This window comes from Anomaloglossus baeobatrachus, chromosome 1, assembly GCF_048569485.1.
Source record: "Anomaloglossus baeobatrachus isolate aAnoBae1 chromosome 1, aAnoBae1.hap1, whole genome shotgun sequence".
Taxonomy (NCBI): domain Eukaryota; kingdom Metazoa; phylum Chordata; class Amphibia; order Anura; family Aromobatidae; genus Anomaloglossus; species Anomaloglossus baeobatrachus.
Genome location: NC_134353.1, coordinates 421,727,115 through 421,747,871, shown reverse-complemented (window position 1 = coordinate 421,747,871; position 20,757 = coordinate 421,727,115). Strand labels below are relative to the sequence as shown.

The following is a 20,757-nucleotide window of genomic DNA, read 5'->3' as shown; positions in this document are numbered from 1 at the left end:
CACACTATTACAGGATGGGGACAAGGATGGGGCACATTACTACAGGATGGGGACAATTATGCGACACATTATTAAACGATGAGGACCAGATTGGAGACATTAATACAGGATGTGGACAAAGATGGGAACATTACTAGAGGATGGGGACCAGGATGGGCACATTACTACAAGGGGAGAAGGATGGGCACATTACTAAAGGATGGAGCACATTACTACAGGATGGGGAGAAAAGATGAGTACATTACTACAGGATGGGGCACATTACTACAGGATGGGGATCAGGATAAGCACATTACTACAGGATGGGGACCAGGATGGGCACATTACTACAGGATGGGGACAAGGATGGGGCACATTACTACAGGATGGGGACAAGAATATGACACATTATTAAAGGATGAGACCCAGATTGGGGACATTAATACAGAATGAGGACAAAGATAGGAACATTTCTAGAGGACGGGGACCAGAATGGGCACATTACTAGAGAGGGAGATGGATGTGCACATTACTACAGGATGGGACACATTACTACAGGATGGGCACAAGCATGAGCACATTACTACAAGGGGAAAAGGAGGGGACAATATTACAGAATGAGCACATTACTACAGGAAGACAAAGTTGGGCACATTACTACAGGATGGGCACAAGGATGGGCACATTACTACAAGGGGACAAGGATGAACACATTACTACAGGATGGGGCACATTACTTAAGGATGGGGACCAGGATGGGCACATTACTACAGGAGACAAGGATGGGCATATTACTACAAGAAGGGAACAAGGATGGACACATTACTACAGAATGGGTCAAGGATGGGCATAGTACTACTAGAAGGGGACAAGGATGGTGGCATTACTACAGGATGGGGACAAGGATGGACACATTACTACAGAATTAGGACAAGGATGGGCATAGTACTACAAGAAGGGAACAAGAATGGGAGCATTACTACAGGATGAGCACACTACTACAGCATGGGGACAAGGAGTGACACATTACTAGAAGAAGGGGACAAGGATGGGCACATTACTGAAGGATAGGGACAAAGATAGGAACATTACAAGAGGATGGGGACCAGGATGGACACATTACTACAGGATGGGGACAAGGATGTGGCACATTATTAAAGGCTGAGGACCAGGTTGGGGAGACTACTACTGGATAGGGACAAAGTTGGGAACATTACTAGGGGATGGGGATCAGGATGGGCACATTACTACAAGGGGACCAGGATGGACACATTACTACTGGATGGGGACAAGGATGGGGCACATTATTAAAGGATGATGATCAGGTTAGGGGCATTACTACAGGATGAGGACCAGGGTGGGGACATTATTACAAAATGAGGACCCCACATGAAAACTACCACAAGATGTAGTACAAAACTACTATATAGTGCTAACTGTAAAACAATATTATTCACAAAAAGTGGTAAAATGTAAAAAAAAAAAAAAAAATTAAATAAAGCATGAAAATTTCTTACCATGAAAAATGCTTTACATGTGTGTGTATATATATATATATATATATATATATACAGTCAGGGCCAGAAATATTTGGACAGTGACACAAGTTTTGTTATTTTAGCTGTTTACAAAAACATGTTCAGAAATACAATTATATATATAATATGGGCTGAAAGTGCACACTCCCAGCTGCAATATGAGAGTTTTCACATCCAAATCGGAGAAAGGGTTTAGGAATCATAGCTCTGTAATGCATAGCCTCCTCTTTTTCAAGGGACCAAAAGTAATTGGACTAGGGACTCTAAGGGCTGCAATTAACTCTGAAGGCGTCTCCCTCGTTAACCTGTAATCAATGAAGTAGTTAAAAGGTCTGGGGTTGATTACAGGTGTGTGGTTTTGCATTTGGAAGCTGTTGCTGTGACCAGACAACATGCGGTCTAAGGAACTCTCAATTGAGGTGAAGCAGAACATCCTGAGGCTGAAAAAAAAGAAAAAATCCATCAGAGAGATAGCAGACATGCTTGGAGTAGCAAAATCAACAGTCGGGTACATTCTGAGAAAAAAAGAATTAACAGGTGAGCTTGGGAACTCAAAAAAGCCTGGGCGTCCACGGATGACAACAGTGGTGGATGATCACCGCATACTTTCTTTGGTGAAGAAGAACCCGTTCACAACATCAACTGAAGTCCAGAACACTCTCAGTGAAGTAGGTGTATCTGTCTCTAAGTCAACAGTAAAGAGAAGACTCCATGAAAGTAAATACAAAGGGTTCACATCTAGATGCAAACCATTCATCAATTCCAAAAATAGACAGGCCAGAGTTAAATTTGCTGAAAAACACCTCATGAAGCCAGCTCAGTTCTGGAAAAGTATTCTATGGACAGATGAGACAAAGATCAACCTGTACCAGAATGATGGGAAGAAAAAAGTTTGGAGAAGAAAGGGAACGGCACATGATCCAAGGCACACCACATCCTCTGTAAAACATGGTAGAGGCAACGTGATGGCATGGGCATGCATGGCTTTCAATGGCACTGGGTCACTTGTGTTTATTGATGACATAACAGAAGACAAGAGTAGCCGGATGAATTCTGAAGTGTACAGGGATATACTTTCAGCCCAGATTCAGCCAAATGTCGCAAAGTTGATCGGACGGCGCTTCATAGTACAGATGGACAATGACCCCAAGCATACAGCCAAAGCTACCCAGGAGTTCATGAGTGCAAAAAAGTGGAACATTCTGCAATGGCCAAGTCAATCACCAGATCTTAACCCAATTGAGCATGCATTTCACTTGCTCAAATCCAGACTTAAGACGGAAAGACCCACAAACAAGCAAGACCTGAAGGCTGCGGCTGTAAAGGCCTGGCAAAGCATTAAGAAGGAGGAAACCCAGCGTTTGGTGATGTCCATGGGTTCCAGATTTAAGGCAGTGATTGCCTCCAAAGGATTCGCAACAAAATATTGAAAATAAAAATATTTTGTTTGGGTTTGGTTTATTTGTCCAATTACTTTTGACCTCCTAAAATGTGGAGTGTTTGTAAAGAAATGTGTACAATTCCTACAATTTCTATCAGATATTTTTGTTCAAACCTTCAAATTAAACGTTACAATCTGCACTTGAATTCTGTTGTAGAGGTTTCATTTCAAATCCAATGTGGTGGCATGCAGAGCCCAACTCGCGAAAATTGTGTCACTGTCCAAATATTTCTGGACCTAACTGTATATATATATATATATATATATATATATATATAAACTAAAATAAACTAAAAAGTGGATGTTATTGACACATCCATAATGATTCAAGCTATAAAACCATACCATTACCCATGCGATGAATGACATAAAAAAGATAAACAAAAATGCTCCTAAGTTGAATAGAAAAAATTATATGGTATTTCTAAAATGTAACTTTGTCCATATACCCAGCCGAGTTTGAGACCTAGATCTACCTGGTGTAGAATAATCTTGTTCAGAGAACATTCCAAAGAAAGATAATTAAAGAAGACCAATCACCAGGATTTTGCAATATGAACTAAAGGCAGTGCCATACTGGCACTACGATGCTGAATACAAGCATACCTTTTGTAGAAAGATTCGATGCTTGGTTGCAGAAACATCTTTAACCAAAGTTGCAGAAATGCACAGCACTTTGATTGACAGGTGCAACAAGAGTGGGCGGAGGAGGACATTACAGTGAGGACCCGACCGGCAAAGGCCCCCGCTCCACCCGTCAATCAAAGTGCCGGGCATTTTTGCAACTTTGATTAAAGATATTTCTGAAACCAAGCATTCGATCTTTCTACAACAGGTATGCCTGGAGTCAACATCTTAGTGCCAGTATGGCACTACCTTTAGTTTATATCGCAAAATCCTGGTGGGTGGTCCTCTTTAATTAAAGTGTTACTTAGTAACTTTTATCACAAGGGTAGGCCCAATTAAGGTCTTTTTTTAGCTTTTATTCTACAACTATTAATAGGAAACTTTGTGCAGCAGGCCTTCATGGTAAAATAACTGCTAGGAAACCACTGCTAAGGACAGGCAACAAGCAGAAGAGACTTGTTTGGGCTAAAGAACACAAGGAATGGACATTAGACCAGTGGAAATCTGTACTTTGGTCTGATGAGTTCAAATTTGAGATCTTTGGATCCAACCACCGTGTCTTTGTAGAAAAGGTGAATGGATGGACTCTACATGCCTGGTTCTCACCATGAAGCATGGAGGAGGAGGTGTGATGGTGTGGGGGTGCTTTGCTGGTGACACTGTTAGGGATTTATTCAAAATTGAAGGCATACAGAAGCAGCATGGCTACCATAGCATCTTGCAGTGGTGTGCGTTTAGTTGGATCATAATTTATTTTTCAACAGGACATTGACCCCAAACACACATCCAGGCTGTGTAAGGGCTATTTGACTAAGAAGGAGAGTGATGGGGTGCTACGCCAGATGACCTGGCCTCCACAGTCACCAGACCTGAACCCAATCGAGATGGTTTGGGGTGAGCTGGACCGCAGAGTGAAGGCAAAAGGGCCATCGAGTGCTAAGCATCTTTGGGAACTCCTTCAAGACTGTTCGAAAACCATTTCCGGTGACTACCTCTTGAAGTTCATCAAGAGAATGCCAAGAGTGTGCAAAGTAGTAATGAAAGCAAAAGGTGGCTACTTTGAAGAACCTAGAATATAAGACATATTTTCAGTTGTTTCACACTTTTTTAAGTATTTCATTCCACATGTTTTAATTCATAGTTTTGATGCCTTCAATGTGAATCTACAATTTTTAGAGTCATGAAAATAAAGAAAACTCTTTGAATGAGAAGGTGTGTCCAAACTTTTGGTCTGTACTGTGTATATATTTTTATATATATATATATATATATATATATATATATATATATATTTCAAAAGCTTATATACTTCTATGTAGCATTGTTAGCTATGTTTATTATTTATCAAATTTGATCCAATTAAATTATAATAAAACTTTCAATTCTGTCAAATGACAAAATAAGTATCGGAACGTTTACCTGACTGACTCTGTAGTCCCGGCATTTGGCAGAGTTATTGTTATGCGACCATCTGAATCTGTCTTCCAATTTAATAAAGGTTTCATTCCCAACATGTTAGGTGCAGTGTAAACAGCAACATTTTGCTGAAGGCCACTCATAGTGTATCCACGACTTGTAAGAATAAAATTGTAATAGGTCTTCGGTTTGAGGTTGGTGATTAATTTCTTTGTTGTCCTTCCATCAACATCCACTGTTTGCATGTTATATTGAATCTTAGGGCAAGAAAGAGACAGCAATAGTTAAAAAAACTAACAAAATCAACTACTTTTGTGGTTATTTTAAACTTAGTCTAAATAAATCTGGGCAAAATTCCCTTCTCTCTGTCTGTTATATCTGAGAATGTAAGAGATTAGCATAAATGATTTGCTGTCTTAAAATATATGTCTAGATGTGTTAGCAATAAAAACAGATATACCACAGAAAAGAAAATGATCTTACTGATGCAAGTAATTAACCAAAGAAACACTTCTATTTTGTCATTGCAAAGATCTTTGCATACTAATACTTTCCCTTAATTTTGCCCCTACAGTCCATTAACCTGGCCTCACCACTGTAGTGTAGCCTGTAGCGACCAACCCAGAGCTGATGCTGCCACAGCACGCCGATACAGCTAAACTCTGCGGCAGAACATGGAGAAATGAATTTACGATGTTTATATTTTACGTTAACATTGTTTATGGGTCATTATGTGTCAGGGCTACTAATGGGGCCCACATATATAGTGTGAGCTACTAAAGGGTGTCCTCAGACATGGTGGGGGTACTAAAGGAAAGATCATACATAGTGGAAGTTACTAAGGAGGACCTCACAAATAGTGGGGGCTACTAATTGGGTGCTCACACATAGTGGGGGCTATTAAAGAGACCATCATAAATAGTGAAGGCTACTAAGGGGTCCTTCATACATCAGGGCGGCTACTAAGGGGGCCATGATACAGTTACTAAATACATGGGGCTACTAAAAATGGACTATCATACAAAGTGGGGGCTACTTTGTGGGCTCTCTTACAGAGTGAGGGCTACTAAGTGGGACCTCTTACAGAGTGGGGGCTACTAAGTGGGCCCTCTTACAGAGTGAGGGCTAATACCAAGGAGCCAATATACTGTGTTAACTACTGTAGGGGCCATCATAAAGTGAAGGGGCCATGCTCCAGTCTGGGGACTAATATGGGAACATCGTAAAGCATGGGGACAAGATATAGTGTGGTGGCCATTGTGAGGTCAACATACTGTGGGGGCTATAGTGAGGCCATCGTATAGTGTGGAGGCCATCAAGCAATGTGGGGGCTACTAAGAGGCCATTATATAGTGCGGGGGCTACTAAGGATACAGTGTGGGGGGGCACTAAGAGGCCATTTATACAGTGAGGAAATACTGTGGGGGCATTATACAGTTTTGGGGGCATTATACCGTGTATGGGGGAGCTGTAAGCACATAAATGGGTTTAGGGGAGCTGTGGGCTCATCATACTGTGTAGCGGGGAACTGTGGTTAAATTATACTGTGCATACGGCAGCTGTGGGCCCATCATACTGTATAGAGAGGAGCTGTGGGCCCATTATATTGTATATAGAGAGCTGTGTGGGCATTATATTTTGTAGAAGGGAGCTATGGGGACATCATGTAGAAGAGAACTGTGGGAACATCATACTGTGTATACAGGAGTTGTGGGGGCATTGCTAAATGTCAATCGGGTCTTCACTAGTGCCTATGATGGTGAGGATAGTCTTCAGGAATGCAGCAGCTGACTGGATAGTCAGAGGTATGGGAATGAGGTACAGGAGGGGAAGAAAGAAGCATAATCAGGTGGTGCAAAGTCAAGGCAGTTAGCACAGGTTCAAAGTACAAAGCCTACGTCAGGAGCAGAGCGGTTAGACCTCTCCACGACACAGCAGGGTTACATTACTGCATAATCTGGCAGCTCTGATGCACTCCAACATCGCACAGTTCTTTGACAGAGATAGGGGACACAATGGTCCCGAAGTGGCGAGACGCCAGGCAGAGAATCGATGAAACAGCTGTAAAGCGTGCTTTACATGCTGCGACATCGCTAACGATATATCGTCGGGGTCACGCCGTTAGTGACGCACATCCGGCGCCGTTAGCGACATCGCAGCGTGTGATACGAATGAGCGACGATCAACGAGCGCAAAAACGTGAAAAATCATTGCTCGTTGACACGTCGTTCATTTCCTTAATATCGTTGCTGCTGCAGGTATGATGTTGTTTGTCGTTCCTGCGGCATCACACATCGCTATGTGTGACACCGCAGGAGCGCCGAACATCTCCTTACCTGCGTCCACCGGCAATGATGAAGGAAGGAGGTGGGCGGCATGTTCCGGCCGCTCATCTCTGCCCCTCCTCTGCTATTGGACGGCTGCCGTGTGATGTCGCTGTGACGTCGCACGAACCGCCCCCTTAGAAAGGAGGCGGATCGCCAGCCAGAACGACGTTGCAGGGAAGGTAAGCAGGGAAGGTAAGTCCGTGTGACGGGTATTAGCGATGTTGTGCACCACGGGCAGCTATTTGCTCGTGACGCACAACCGACAGGGGCGGGTACACTCGCTAGCGATATCGGTACCGATATCGCAGCGTGTAAAGTACCCTTAAGGCCCATGCATAGCGAGACCTCATTCCCCTTTTCACAGATGATATCTGCGAAGGCACAGCAAACGGCGGGCAGATTTGAAGCCACAGAAGATGGCATCCTGGGAGCGAGTCAGTGAGGAAGTTGGCAGAAAAATATAATTCCCAGTTAAGCACTGGTTGAACAGTCAAAAAACATCATGTGAAGACACAACCAAGGAAGATCCAGGTGTACAGAATTCACTAAAAAGGACTAATTTTTTTCTAAATACCAGGCTCTACCTGCAACATAACTGGCAGAGTGATAGCTCGGATAGGTTTTACCACAAGTAGCCCGTCCATGGAGTCAATAGGCAGGGGTTCATCTAGCCATCAGGTAGGGAGCTGAAGTTAAAGAATCAAATCCTGATGGATGAAGTTGGCAGTGAAGCTGGAGTCTAGAAATGCTGTTGTGGAAAGAGATCTCTCTCCCCAGAACAGGGTAACCTTGGTCAATAATTTCGGATGGCAAGCATTTCCAGTTAGGGTCATCTCTCCAACTAGCCCTAAGGACTGCGGTTCTCTGAGCCTAACTGGACACTGACGGCCATAATGCCCTTTGCCTCCACAGTACATGCACAAGTTCTTTCTATACCTTCGCTGTCACTCTTGTATGAAAAGTTGGGCCCGCCCAACTTGCATTGGCTCAATATCAAGAGGTGCGGCCTGCGGGAGCAAGGGGAGAAAGAAGATAGAAGCCTGCATGGGTAGTTCTAGAACACAAGAAGGTTCTTAAGCGTGTTCTTAGCCACGCTTGCGGAGGTCAATCTTAGAAGCCAGGTGTATCAAGTCATCCAGGTAAAAAGGCAGATCTCTGCCTGTCAATTCATCTTTAATACAGCTGGAGAGGCCCTGCCACAAGGTCGCTACAAACGCTTCTTCTTTCCAAGCCAGCTCTGCAGCTAGGGTACGAAAGCGTAAGGCATACTGAGCCATGGAGTCTGTATCCTGTCTCAGAGTCAAATGGGATGAGGTAGCAGGGGAAGTGGGGCCAGGAGCCTCGAACACTGCTAGAAACATCTTTAAAAAACACCCGAAATTGTGGCTCTCTAAAACTCCGCGTTTCCAAACATTTGCCAGGGCGAGGAATTGACTGGGCTAGAGAGAAACCATAAATGCAAGATTAATTTGGTCTGATGGAAACAGATGCGCGTGTGTGACGCCCTGGCCTATCAGGTCGCCACAGGATATTGTGCAATCTGCCCTTTTGCATGATGACCATCTCCTCCTTGGTTACGGGTTCCTGACCTTTGGTGTTGCTAAGAACAAGCTAATCATAACCCTAGGAACACTCTGCACCACACACACCAGACACACCAGTGGACAGCCTGAAGGGAGATAGGGCTGGCCACTTGGGGGGTTGGTTAAGGGGAGGTCAGGAGTGTTAGGAGACAGGAGTTGAGGAGTGACTCTCAATTGATGAGGTCAGGTGCTGGGCTCCTCGTTTACTAGGTGGCAGACGTTGTTCTGGGCCTGGTAGGAGCTGGACCCCGGTCGCAGGAGGACAGCCGGTAGCTTTGTGCCATCACCGGGCAGGGGCCAGGGCATGACAGGGTACTTGGATCCCAGGCCAGGAAGTAGCTTTAGGCGTCCTGGTAATTCACCCGACGAGGACGGAGTCTTCAAGATCCGTTCTCCACCCGCTCCAAAATTGGGGTATTAGCGCAACGAGGGGGATAGGACTTTCCCACTGCCTAGTCCAGAAAATCCCAAGTGTGAACCCTGAGAGCAAGCTCACTCCGTTAGCCATACGGGTGAGAGGGACCCGTTTAGTTTTAGGCTAAAAGGGACCAACTACAGAAAAGAGGTGCCAAGGTCAAGGTCACAGGCTAACAAGCAACAACAACGGGCACGGGATCCAAGCGTACGCCCTCCCGACTGCAGTGGCATCAAGAACTTTGGTTTACCACGGTTGTCAGCGTCAGAGTTATTGGACTGAGTGAGTACGCAATTAACCCTTACCAGCCTGATGGCACCTCCCCGACACCATCACCTAGTCCCGGGGCATCCCCCCTACCCGTGGAGGGGTTAAACACCTGGCTGCCCACACCATCGCCACCGGGTACTTCCAGCCACAGCGGTGGTACTTCACCCTTATCACACACCATGGGTGGCGTCACAAACTTTCTACACCGTCCCCTGTACATACACCTCCTTTATTTGAGTGGCCACATGACCCCCAGGTCCGGACGTCCCTCGAGCCACCGCGGATCCGAATCCGAGCAGCCCATTGCTCCACTGAAACAGGGCCTACATCTGCCTCACATGTAGCTTGAGCTGTAAGGGGCTGACTATCTAGTTGGAATGACAATAGACACTTATATATGGTCAAAATTAAACACTTAGTATGATCTGTAAATGCAATAGCATCTATTAGGGAATGTCTATCAGACATGATTGAGCTGAGAGAGTATGCTGGATTTGCAGACATTGCTAAAAAGTGTTGCGTGATAAATTAAATTCTTCCTGCAGCTTTTGAAAACTTTTAAGAACAGAGTTTCTAAATAGCTGTTCTATTGTCCAGATTCCTTTTTGCTAATAATCAAAAAAAATCTTTAGGCACATAGGGCATTATTACTTTCTAGGGGACAAAATATGGGCATTGTTTTCTGGGGCACTTACACAGGGCATTAATATATTTTAGAGGTATGTTTTACCATCTAGAGTGCACAAAAAGGTGTTTTACTTTGTAACGGCTATAGTGGTGGCATTATTATGTAAGAGGAGCACTTTTTCGGGTAACACTGTAAGTGAAGTAATAGGGGCACTGGGTTATCAGCAGGATGAGGAGTTTGTGCAGGTTAGGAATAAATGTGGATGGTGCCGGAAATGTGAGGACTCCAATGTGTCTTTGTTGTAACCTCTGCAGATGATTTGTGGCTAGAGAACTTGTCATATTGCTCTGAGCAAGATGGAAATTGAATAACTCCATCAGAAAGAACATCAGTCACTATCTGTAACTATACTGTAATTTCTTACATATTCTGCAGGATTGGTATCTACCACTATATGGTCACCGTATGGTGGTAATATCAGTGTTAAGGCCCCATCACACGCAGCGATGTATCTTATGATATATCGCCGGGGTCACGGATTCCGTGACGCACATCCGGCATCGTTAGCGACGTCGTTGCGTGTGACAGCAAGGAACGACCGTTAACAATGGAAAATACTCACCTTATCGTCCATCGTTGACACGTCGTTCCTTTTTAAAAAAATCGTTGATTGTTGAGCACGTAGGTTGTTCGACATTCCCAAGGCAGCACACATCGCTATGTGTGACACCTCGGGAACGACGAACTGCAGCTTACCTGCGGCCGCCGGCAATGCGGAAGGAAAGAGGTGGGCAGGATGTTACGTCCCGCTCATCTCCGCCCCTCCGCTTCTATTGGGCGGCTGCTTAGTGACGCCGCTGTGACGCCGCACGAACCGCCCCCTTAGAAAGGGGGCGGTTCGCCGGCAACGGCGTCGTCGCTAGGCAGGTAAGTCCGTGTGACGGTTCCTAACGATATTGTGCACCACGGGCAGCAATTTACCCGTGACGCACAAACGACGGGGGCGGGTGCTTTCACCAGCGATATCGCTAGTGATATTGCTGCGTGTAACACTCCCTTTAGTCTTTGTATAGTGATTTACTTTCAGTAGCAGCATGCATCAGCTAATGATTCCCTATACCCACAATCAGGAGCCTCCCCAAGCTGACCCCTAGTTACACCTCCGCCTCTGCATAAAACCCCCCTTTTCAATTCCCCCACCCCCAATTACCAGCACTTTATACCCTGTTATCTTTTTTTCTCTATTAGTACAAAACCTTTGAAGATTTATATGTAAGTCTATTTCCAAGCAAAATCCTTATCTAAGGTCGTACACAGTCCTTTATGTTACTCAAATATACTCAATTGCTTAAATTGGCATTTAAATTGTTCCAACCCTGAGCCCAAATCTATCGTAGTTTAAAGGTACCTTCACACATAACGACTTACCTGCGATCCCAAAAACGATGCGACCTGATAGGGATCGCAGATAAGTCGCTGGGAGGTCGCAGGTGAGATGTCACACAGTGAGATCTTACCAGCGATGCAGAACAATACAGATCGCAGTAGCGACCTGTATAACGATCTCAGCAGTCACTGTGATCCTGCTACACAGTGTCAAACACAGCGATGTGTCCTGCCCAGCAGGACATCGCCTTTGAAGAAAATGGCCTAGACCATTCTGCAACGACTAGAGATCTCACAGCAGGGGCCTGATCGCTGGTAAGTGTCACACATAACGAGATCGCTAACGGGATCGCAACTGCGTCACCAAACGGTGACTCAGCTGCGATCTCGCTAGCGATCTCGTTATGTGTGACAGTACCTTTAGTCTGTGGATTTTTTATTATGTGTTAAAGATTTTTTTGTTATGAGCAAAAAATCATAAACGTTCGGTGAAAAGTAAAGAATAAAAGCCTGTCTCCAGGCTTATGCTGAGGATTGCAGAAAGTGGTGACAGATATCTTGTTTTCAGTGATGTGCCACTCACATATTATTTTTATGGGATAGTTTTCACAGTTTATCAGGTGATAATATTCATGTTACTGAGCATTGGAAGAAAACAATCAGGCAGCGGGTGGATGTTGGCAGCTGATGAGTTGCACCTGTACAGATTCCTTAGCTCATGCACATCCTAAGGGCACGGTCCCACTTGCATTTTGCACAGACGAGTGCAATCCGATAAAACATTGGATTGCATTTGCACCTGTGTAAAACTATGAGGCAGTGTCCATCTGCAATTGATTTCTCATGCCATAGCGGCATGCAGAATGAATCGCAACATGCTGCGTTTTGCAGTGATTCTCGGCTCATGCACCCCCATACATGTCTATGGGAGCGTGTGAAAGATCACACTGCACTAGCATGTAATCCGAGTACAGTGCGATATACGCAGAGACAGGCCTGGGAGGTGATGGGGAGAAAGTGCTCCCTCTCTCTTCTCTGCAGCTGTGATATGACCGCAAGATCACATCACAGTCAAATGACCCCCGGCTGATGCTCACAGCAGAGGGTCATTAGCATATCGCTTCCGATGCTCTTGCAACCGAATCTTGGAACCAAACTCTTAAGAACACACATTAGCACACAGCAGTTGCTTTGCCCTGCTCCAGATAAAGTGATTTTTTGAAAACTACTCCATATTGAAAAGTACGTGACGCATGGTATCTGTCCTGCAGCATAAACCTGCAAACAGATTCTCTTTAAGAAATTGCCCTATTAGAATATTAGAATAAAGACTAAAAAGAAAGAACCAGAATTAAAAAAGACCTTAAAAAGTAGAAATACATTAACTGACATTGATATTGAAATATAAAACAATTTCTTTTCACTTTTACCTTGTAAGGCGTTAATGAGTTGTAATTTTCAGGGAATTCCCAGCTCAAGAGAACTGAAGTCTTCATGACCATTTTGACCTTAAAGTTTTTGGGTAGTACTGAAAAAAAGTGAAAAGAGAAAAGGAGAGGGCCAGGACTCTAAGTTACTGAAGTTAACATGCTTTTTAGGAACCACTTTCAAGAGGACAGAGGACTTTTTGATAAAAGAAATATAATGTGTTTTAAATACCACAGTTACTTAATATTAAAATATTACAAGCGCCCACACTTTGCTTCAAGACTCCAAAACCAGAAATTGCATAGTAAGACAGTTAACCACAAAAGGGGTAAGACCGAATATCCAAGCATGAGAGATGGTAACAAGTAGATTACAAAACACACACTGAAAGGAAGGGGATGCAGAGGAGTTTCCCACCTGTGAAGTCATTGGTGAACCCAGAAACCCATGAGAAGTGTCTTAACTAAACTTAAATAAGGGGAAACACTTACCTGAAAATACTCTCAGAATCACTCATATTAAGAAAAAAAAAGGAATTAAGAGCACCATGCCACTTATCAAGACTGCACTTGTTCTGAAGGATGCTGTAGTTTACCTGCTTGCTTTCAAGAACCAAAATTAAAGCCAAGAAATTAAGACTGATAAGGCCTACCTTGATTTAGAAGAAAAGTGCGGTACTGGACACTTGGACTGTAAGGCCCAGGACCTTTACTGGTGTGTGCACGTATTTTGACTTCATAAACAGTGTTAGGCTTCAGGTTGCTCAGCAAACAAGTGCTTTCAGAAGATGGTAGGTCCATTTCCAGCATTTTGTCTGGAGAGTTGGCAACCCAATAGGATAATGTATACTTGGTGATAAAACCATTCTGTTCAGCAAGAACAGGAGGCAGCCAGTTTAGCTGGATTGACATAGAAGTAATATTGCTAGCATCAGTTAATCGAGGGTAGCCTTTTGGCGCTTCCTCCAGTATCATGTACTCTCGTACCGCTTCCTCACTAAAGCCCGCCCGGCTTTTGACCGCCATTCTAAAGATGTACTTTGCACCCTTATGGATGTTGTTGGCTGTATATTTCTTTTCTTGAGCTCCAAATTCTAGCACTGACAGAACTTTCGCATCAATACGCCCAAATTGTAGGCGGTAACCTAAGACTTGTCCAACTGACTCACTTGCTGGTTCCCATTGTATTAGCAGGCTGCTCTCCGACATTTGATTGACAGAAAGATCAGGCTTTCCTGAAACTACAAGAGAGAGAACATTTTGATCAGATACAATATATTTTATTAAACAATGATTACCAATGAGAATGCATGCTCCAACTTATACACACACGCTTTGCTATATCAATACATGGTAACACTAACGGCAAATAAATGAGAATGCTGTTGTGGGTATGTAACCTTATGGCCTTTTAGTACTGGTTTGTGAATTATAGATAAAACATCCACAATTAGAATGTCCATAGCATGTTTAGCCTCTGTAACAATGAGCATCTACATCATGTCCTTAATTAGCATTAAATTAGTATAAGGTCAATAGAGAAGACTTAATGTGGAGTCACAAAGTGCACTCATGTGTACCAGGGCAAATGGGTAAGGCTATGTGCGCACATTGCGTTTTATTCCGCAGCGTGTAAGTCACTGCATGTGCGTCTCAGAACACAGCCGAAAAGCTGCGTTCTGAGAAGCATTGTTACTGCAGAATTCCTGCTGAATTCATGTGTTCTGGATGCTTCCAGAACGCACATTTTTGACAGTGCGGTCCCACTCGGCTCTGCAGCATCCCCATAGACTTGCAGCAGAGCCGAGTGGGACCGCACTGTCAAAAAGAGCATGGCTGGCTGCGAGTCAGAGCTGCGCGATCAGAATGAACTCGGATGAACTTCACCCGACTTCATTGTGATCGCGCCGCTCTGTGCGTGTGCCGTGGCTTGATTTGTGGTCACACGTGAAGGACTCACCTATGATTGCAAATCCCCTGAGTGACTGCAGTGAGCTGCGCGATCAGCTGTGCTTTCACTCAGATTACTCGCGGCCACAGCTGCAGTCCTCCACCTGAGAGTGGTGGCCGCGAGCAACCTCAGTGACAGCACAGCTGATCGCACGACTCACTTCAGTTGCTGCATGGAGCTCACAGGAGCGCGGTGTTCTACTGCCACTCCTATCAGCTTCCGATGTAGCAGAGCTGAAAGTGTCGTGGAACCTTGCGTGGATTACGTTGGACCTGGAGGTGTTTTTGAGGGGTTAATAAAGTGGTGAAAGAGGGTGTTTTTTGTCTTTCATTACAAATATAGGATTTTTTGGATGTATGTGTTTATTTTCTTTAACTTACACGTTAATCATGGAAGGTATGTCGGCGAGTCGCCTGCCATGATTAACCTAGAACTTAGTGGGAGCTATGGGATGCTGCCATTAATTCCTTATTACCCTGTTTGCCACCGCACCAGGGCAATTCGGGATGAGTCAAGTAGAGTCCCAGAAATGACGCATCTAATGGAGCGTATAAAGCATATAATATAAAAACTAATAGTCTGGTGCAAAAATAAAGTATTATAACTTTTATGATTCAATACAATAAAGTGGGTTTCATATTCCTACTCTGTGCCTTATATAAACACATCTTTACTTCTGAAAGTGGTTCTACAAGTATGGATCCTAGTAATGCAAAGAATGAGAAAAAAGGAAAGTGCAAAATAGTTACAGCATTAGACACTATAAAAATACAAAACAGACCATGACAAATGTATAAAAATACATGCAATTATTCTCTGAAAAATAAAGTTGGGACTCATTGTTTATTAGGTAATACTATATTAAACATGTTGACTTGATGTTACTATCAAAAACTAAATATTGGAAATGTATATTAATGTCGTCCATAGAATAACATTGTTCAAATGAACAAAAAAATCCAGGGAAAGGTCCCCTGTTAAAGTAAAATGTGCCTTAAGTGGCTTCATTTTGGATGAAACTAATATCAATTTCACAAATGCTAAACATTTACGCTCTAAGGGTGAACCTTTTGCCTTGTAGAGAGTGTGAAGCCAGTGTAAGGAAATTTATAGGCCATTCAATGTTCCTCTGAGAATTGAAATATGCAAATATCCTCTTCAGAGAGGAAGATAAATGAAACCATCTGTTGGGGTAGCAATCCTAAAAGTCAATATCCAGCCTTAAATGAATCCTGCCTCATGACTTAGGATAAAAAGCCAAACCAGACCCTCCATTAGCAGACACGCATTTCGAGCTGTTGCACCTCATCAATGCAAGACAGAAGGTCTGGTTTCACTACATGACAGGCTTCTGACATAGAATCTAAGGGGAAAAGTATCTCCTCTTGGATAATGCCAAGCTGGAAACACAAGTATTAGGGCTCCATAACACTCACAATGATTTTCTCATGCGAGAGAAACAGATGCACTATGCAAATGACACTTGGCTGAAACTCTGCTCCGAGCGTGAGCCGAGTGTCATTCACTCAACTCTGATTTTCTCGCATGCAAGGATCGGAGCAAAGGTGAGGAAAAGATGAAGAACAGAATTTCTCCATCTTCTCCCTTGTCTGGCGGCTAATTTGCTCAAAACTCATAGACTTATATGGGTGGGAGATGTCTAATATATGCTGCCAATCAACTTGGTATGAGAAAAATAGCGTTGGTCTGACTAATAGTATTACATTGGTCCGAGTGTGCGCTCTGATAACATTGGATTGCACTCGGCAATGTTATACACAAGTGAGAGCAAACCCTTAAAATAGGAGACTTATTACGTAAGGATACTTATAAGTCTTTGTAAGCTGGCTTGGTACTCTCCACGATGAATAATGCTCCTCCTTAGTAACTATGTTAGAGGCCTCTCATCCAGCCAAATGAGGCCAACTGCTTAAGGGGCATAAACACCAAAACGTGTCTGCAAATGGAAAGTCTAGTTTGGCATTTTATCCCAGTTATTGGACAAGGCTTGTTAAACAGTGAACATTGCCTTTTAGGATTGCTACGTCAGATAGGTGGCTTCTAGTTCACTTCCCCACTAAAGAAGATATTTGCCTAAAATGTAATATTTTATAATTTGTATAATGTTTCCAATTAACTGTTTTCTGATCTATGTTTTTAAATAATTTCTTGGTATTTTAACAAGCAAGTTTCTGTACAAATTAACCACTAACGGAGGTTACTGCGACTCCAGATGTTTTAACATCTCATTATACTCTAGCTAACATTTTATATAGATTCAGAACTCTTCCAAGAATTAATTATTTACGTGAATGTATTATACTATATTAGCATAGAAGTGACCAGACAAACTGGAGCAGAAGAAGTAACAAAGGCACAGTTAGATTGGAAAGAAATCTTGTAAAGACATATGATATTGAAAAATTAATTCAGAACATTAATTTCTGTCTGTACATCAGGATATTCTGCTGCCCCGCAGGTTGTAAATAACCTGCCAGAGAGGACAGCCTTCTAACTTAATACCGCATATGTGTTGGATCTTAAAAATCAAAGTATATATATTTTTTCATTGTCTCATTTTAACTTTTTCCCATTTTCTTCTGTTAAAGCTGTATGAAGACCTTTATTTTGCACAACTAGTATTTTCTGTGGCTCCATTTTGGGGCATATATAACTTACTGATTATCTTCTTTTTACACTTTCTAAGGAAGAATAGGTAATAACACATTTTCCTTTTCTTTTTTATTTTTACCATAACAAACAACAAGTTAACTTTATTCTTCTAGTTGGCAGCGGTCAATTTTTGAATCCTGACAACGTTTTGTTATGCTAGTCACTAGTCATAGGCTGGGTAGTCAAGAGTTCTAGGATCAGATACCAGGAGGGCTCATAATAACCAAAGGGGTAAGACTAAGGTATAGTGAGGTCACAGTTTGAGGTCAGAATTCCAGGAAGGTTGCGGATCAAGGCAAAGGAGCTAGGCAAAGGAAGAGTCAGAAGCAAGGTCCAATGTCTGGTAAGAATACATCAGATATTGAGCACAGGAAAACAAGGCACACAGATACCACCGAGCTTAAAGCTACAACTGGCAGTAATTTGAGGCAGAGAGCCAGCTACATAGTTAGATAATCACTCTGAACAGGAGATATATGGAGGAAACCCCACACGCCACAGCTTCCAATTTGGACGGCTGAGCAGTCTATCACCATACTGACAGCAGCATGCTCCTGCCTCGGATTGGACAGCTGAACTGTCTATAACCATACCGACAGCTCATCACTCCCCTGCCCAAGATTGGATGGCAGAACTGTCACTCGCTGCATCCAGACAGACAAACAGGAGGAATCGTGACATTTCTACTTTTTCATCAATGTGGCAGTATTGTAGATTTTTTTTGTGGGACAGAATAAAGGTTTCATATAACCTATATAAACTACTTTATGTAATATGTAATTTAAGTCCTGCATGCAAAATGTTTTCTTCCATTCTTAAAAAAAGCAAACAAAAAAAACACAAAACAGAACAACCCAGATAGATTCTATAATAATCAGTGTGGCTCCATTACTTCAGTTTCCATAAAAAATGCATCTGATAACGTGTGCAAGTAAATCTATTTGTCTGTTTCTAAAATAGAACAGACAAACAGAATGTGTAACCGGACATGTGAATACAGCCTTATAATTAACATTGCATCTTGTTACAGTCAAAATAATTACCCAATATGTACTGCTAAGTTTACCCCCTAAAGAAGGCAGATACCCTCCCTAAAGCCCGCTACACACGCTTCAATATATCTCACAATCCGTCGTTGGGGTCAAGTTGTAAGTGACGCACATCCGGCATCGTTTGTGAGGTATCTGCGTGTGACAGCTACATGCGATCAGGATTGAACGCAAAACCGTTGATCGCAAACACATCGTATCATTCTCTAGAATTGAGCGTTTTGTTGCACGAACCTAGTGAATTGTAACGTGTGACATCCCTCATACGATTTTGTTGTCTGATGCTATGTGCGCAGGTGTGCGCTCTGCACCGCAGCTTAAAAAAGGTCTGCTTCAGAGCGCAGCTGAAAAGCTGCGTTCTGAAGCGCCTCACAATGTCTGTCATGCACTAATCTCTGTCAGTCCGTCACTATCTCTGTCCCTCACTCTCTGTCCATGTCAGTCTATCCCCCTCTCTCATATACTCACCAATCCCCGATCCCCGGCGCTGCACGGCATTCACACTGCTCCGGCGGCTTTTACTGTTTTGAAAAAGCCGGCCGCCCATTAAACAATTTCGTATTCCCTGCTTTCCCCGCCCACCAGCGCCTATGATTGGTTACAGTGAGACACGCCCCCACTCTGAGTGACAGGTGTCACACTGCACCCAATCACAGCAGCCGGTGGGCGTGTCTATACTGTGTAGTGAAATAAATAATTAAATAATTAAAAAAAACGGCGTGCGTTTCCCCCCATTTTTAAAACCAGCCAGATAAAGCCATACGGCTGAAGGCTGGTATTCTCAGGATGGGGAGCTCCACGTTATGGGGAGCCCCCCACCCTAACAATATCAGCCAACAGCCGCCCAGAATTGCCGCATACATTATATGCGACAGTTCTGGGACTGTACCCGGCTCTTCCCGATTTGCCCTGGTGCGTTGGCAAATCGGGGTAATAAGGAGTTATTGGCAGCCCATAGCTGCCAATAAGTCCTAGATTAATCATGTCAGGCGTCTATGAGACACCCTCCATGATTAATCTGTAAGTTACAGTAAATAAACACACACACCAGAAAAAATCCTTTATTAGAAATAAAAACACACACATATACCCTGGTTCACCACTTTAATCAGCCCCAAAAAGCCCTCCTTGTCCGGCGTAATCCAGGATGATCCAGCGTCGCTTCCACCGCAGCTGCATGGAGGTGACCGGAGCCGCAGCAGACACAGCCGCTCCGGTCACCTCCACACAGCAAATGAACACAGACGCGCGATCAGCTGCTGTCACTGAGGTTACCCGCGGCCACCGCTGCATCCACCGGTGGCCGCGGGTAACCTCAGTGACAGCAGCTGATCGCGCGTCTGTGTTCATTTGCTGTGTGGAGGTGACCGGAGCGGCTGTGTCTGCTGCGGCTCCGGTCACCTCCATGCAGCTGCGGTGGAAGCGACGCTGGGTCATCCTGGATTACGCCGGACAAGGAGGGCTTTTTGGGGCTGATTAAAGTGGTGAACCAGGGTATATGTGTGTGTTTTTATTTCTAATAAAGGATTTTTTCTGGTGTGTGTGTTTATTTACTGTAATTTACAGATTAATCATGGAGGGTGTCTCATAGACGCCTGACATGATTAATCTAGGACTTATTGGCAGCTATGGGCTGCCAATAACTCCTTATTACCCCGATTTGCCAACGCACCAGGGCAAATCGGGAAGAGCCGGGTACAGTCCCAGAACTGTCGCATATAATGTATGCGGCAATTCTGGGCGGCTGTTGGCTGATATTGTTAGGGTGGGGGGCTCCCCATAACGTGGAGCTCCCCATCCTGAGAATACCAGCCTTCAGCCGTATGGCTTTATCTGGCTGGTTTTAAAAATGGGGGGAACCGCACGCCGTTTTTTTTAATTATTTAATTATTTATTTCACTACACAGTATAGACACGCCCACCGGCTGCTGTGATTGGGTGCAGTGTGACACCTGTCACTCAGAGTGGGGGCGTGTCTCACTGTAACCAATCATAGGCGCTGGTGGGCGGGGAAAGCAGGGAATACGAAATTGTTTAATGGGCGGCC

The 20,757-nt window shown here is 43.8% G+C and overlaps 1 protein-coding gene across 1 annotated transcript in view; it reads right to left on the bottom strand.

The window, feature by feature from the left end:
• PTPRS (protein tyrosine phosphatase receptor type S) overlaps positions 1 to 20,757 on the bottom strand; it is a 684,599-nt gene that overhangs the window by 232,772 nt on the left and 431,070 nt on the right. Inside the window, exons 14-16 of the mRNA XM_075352599.1 lie at positions 13,691 to 14,278; positions 13,041 to 13,138; positions 5,005 to 5,258 (exon numbers count right to left, since the gene is read on the bottom strand). Coding sequence (XP_075208714.1) covers positions 5,005 to 5,258; positions 13,041 to 13,138; positions 13,691 to 14,278 — 940 coding nt within the window. The remainder of the gene's footprint in view (positions 1 to 5,004; positions 5,259 to 13,040; positions 13,139 to 13,690; positions 14,279 to 20,757) is intronic.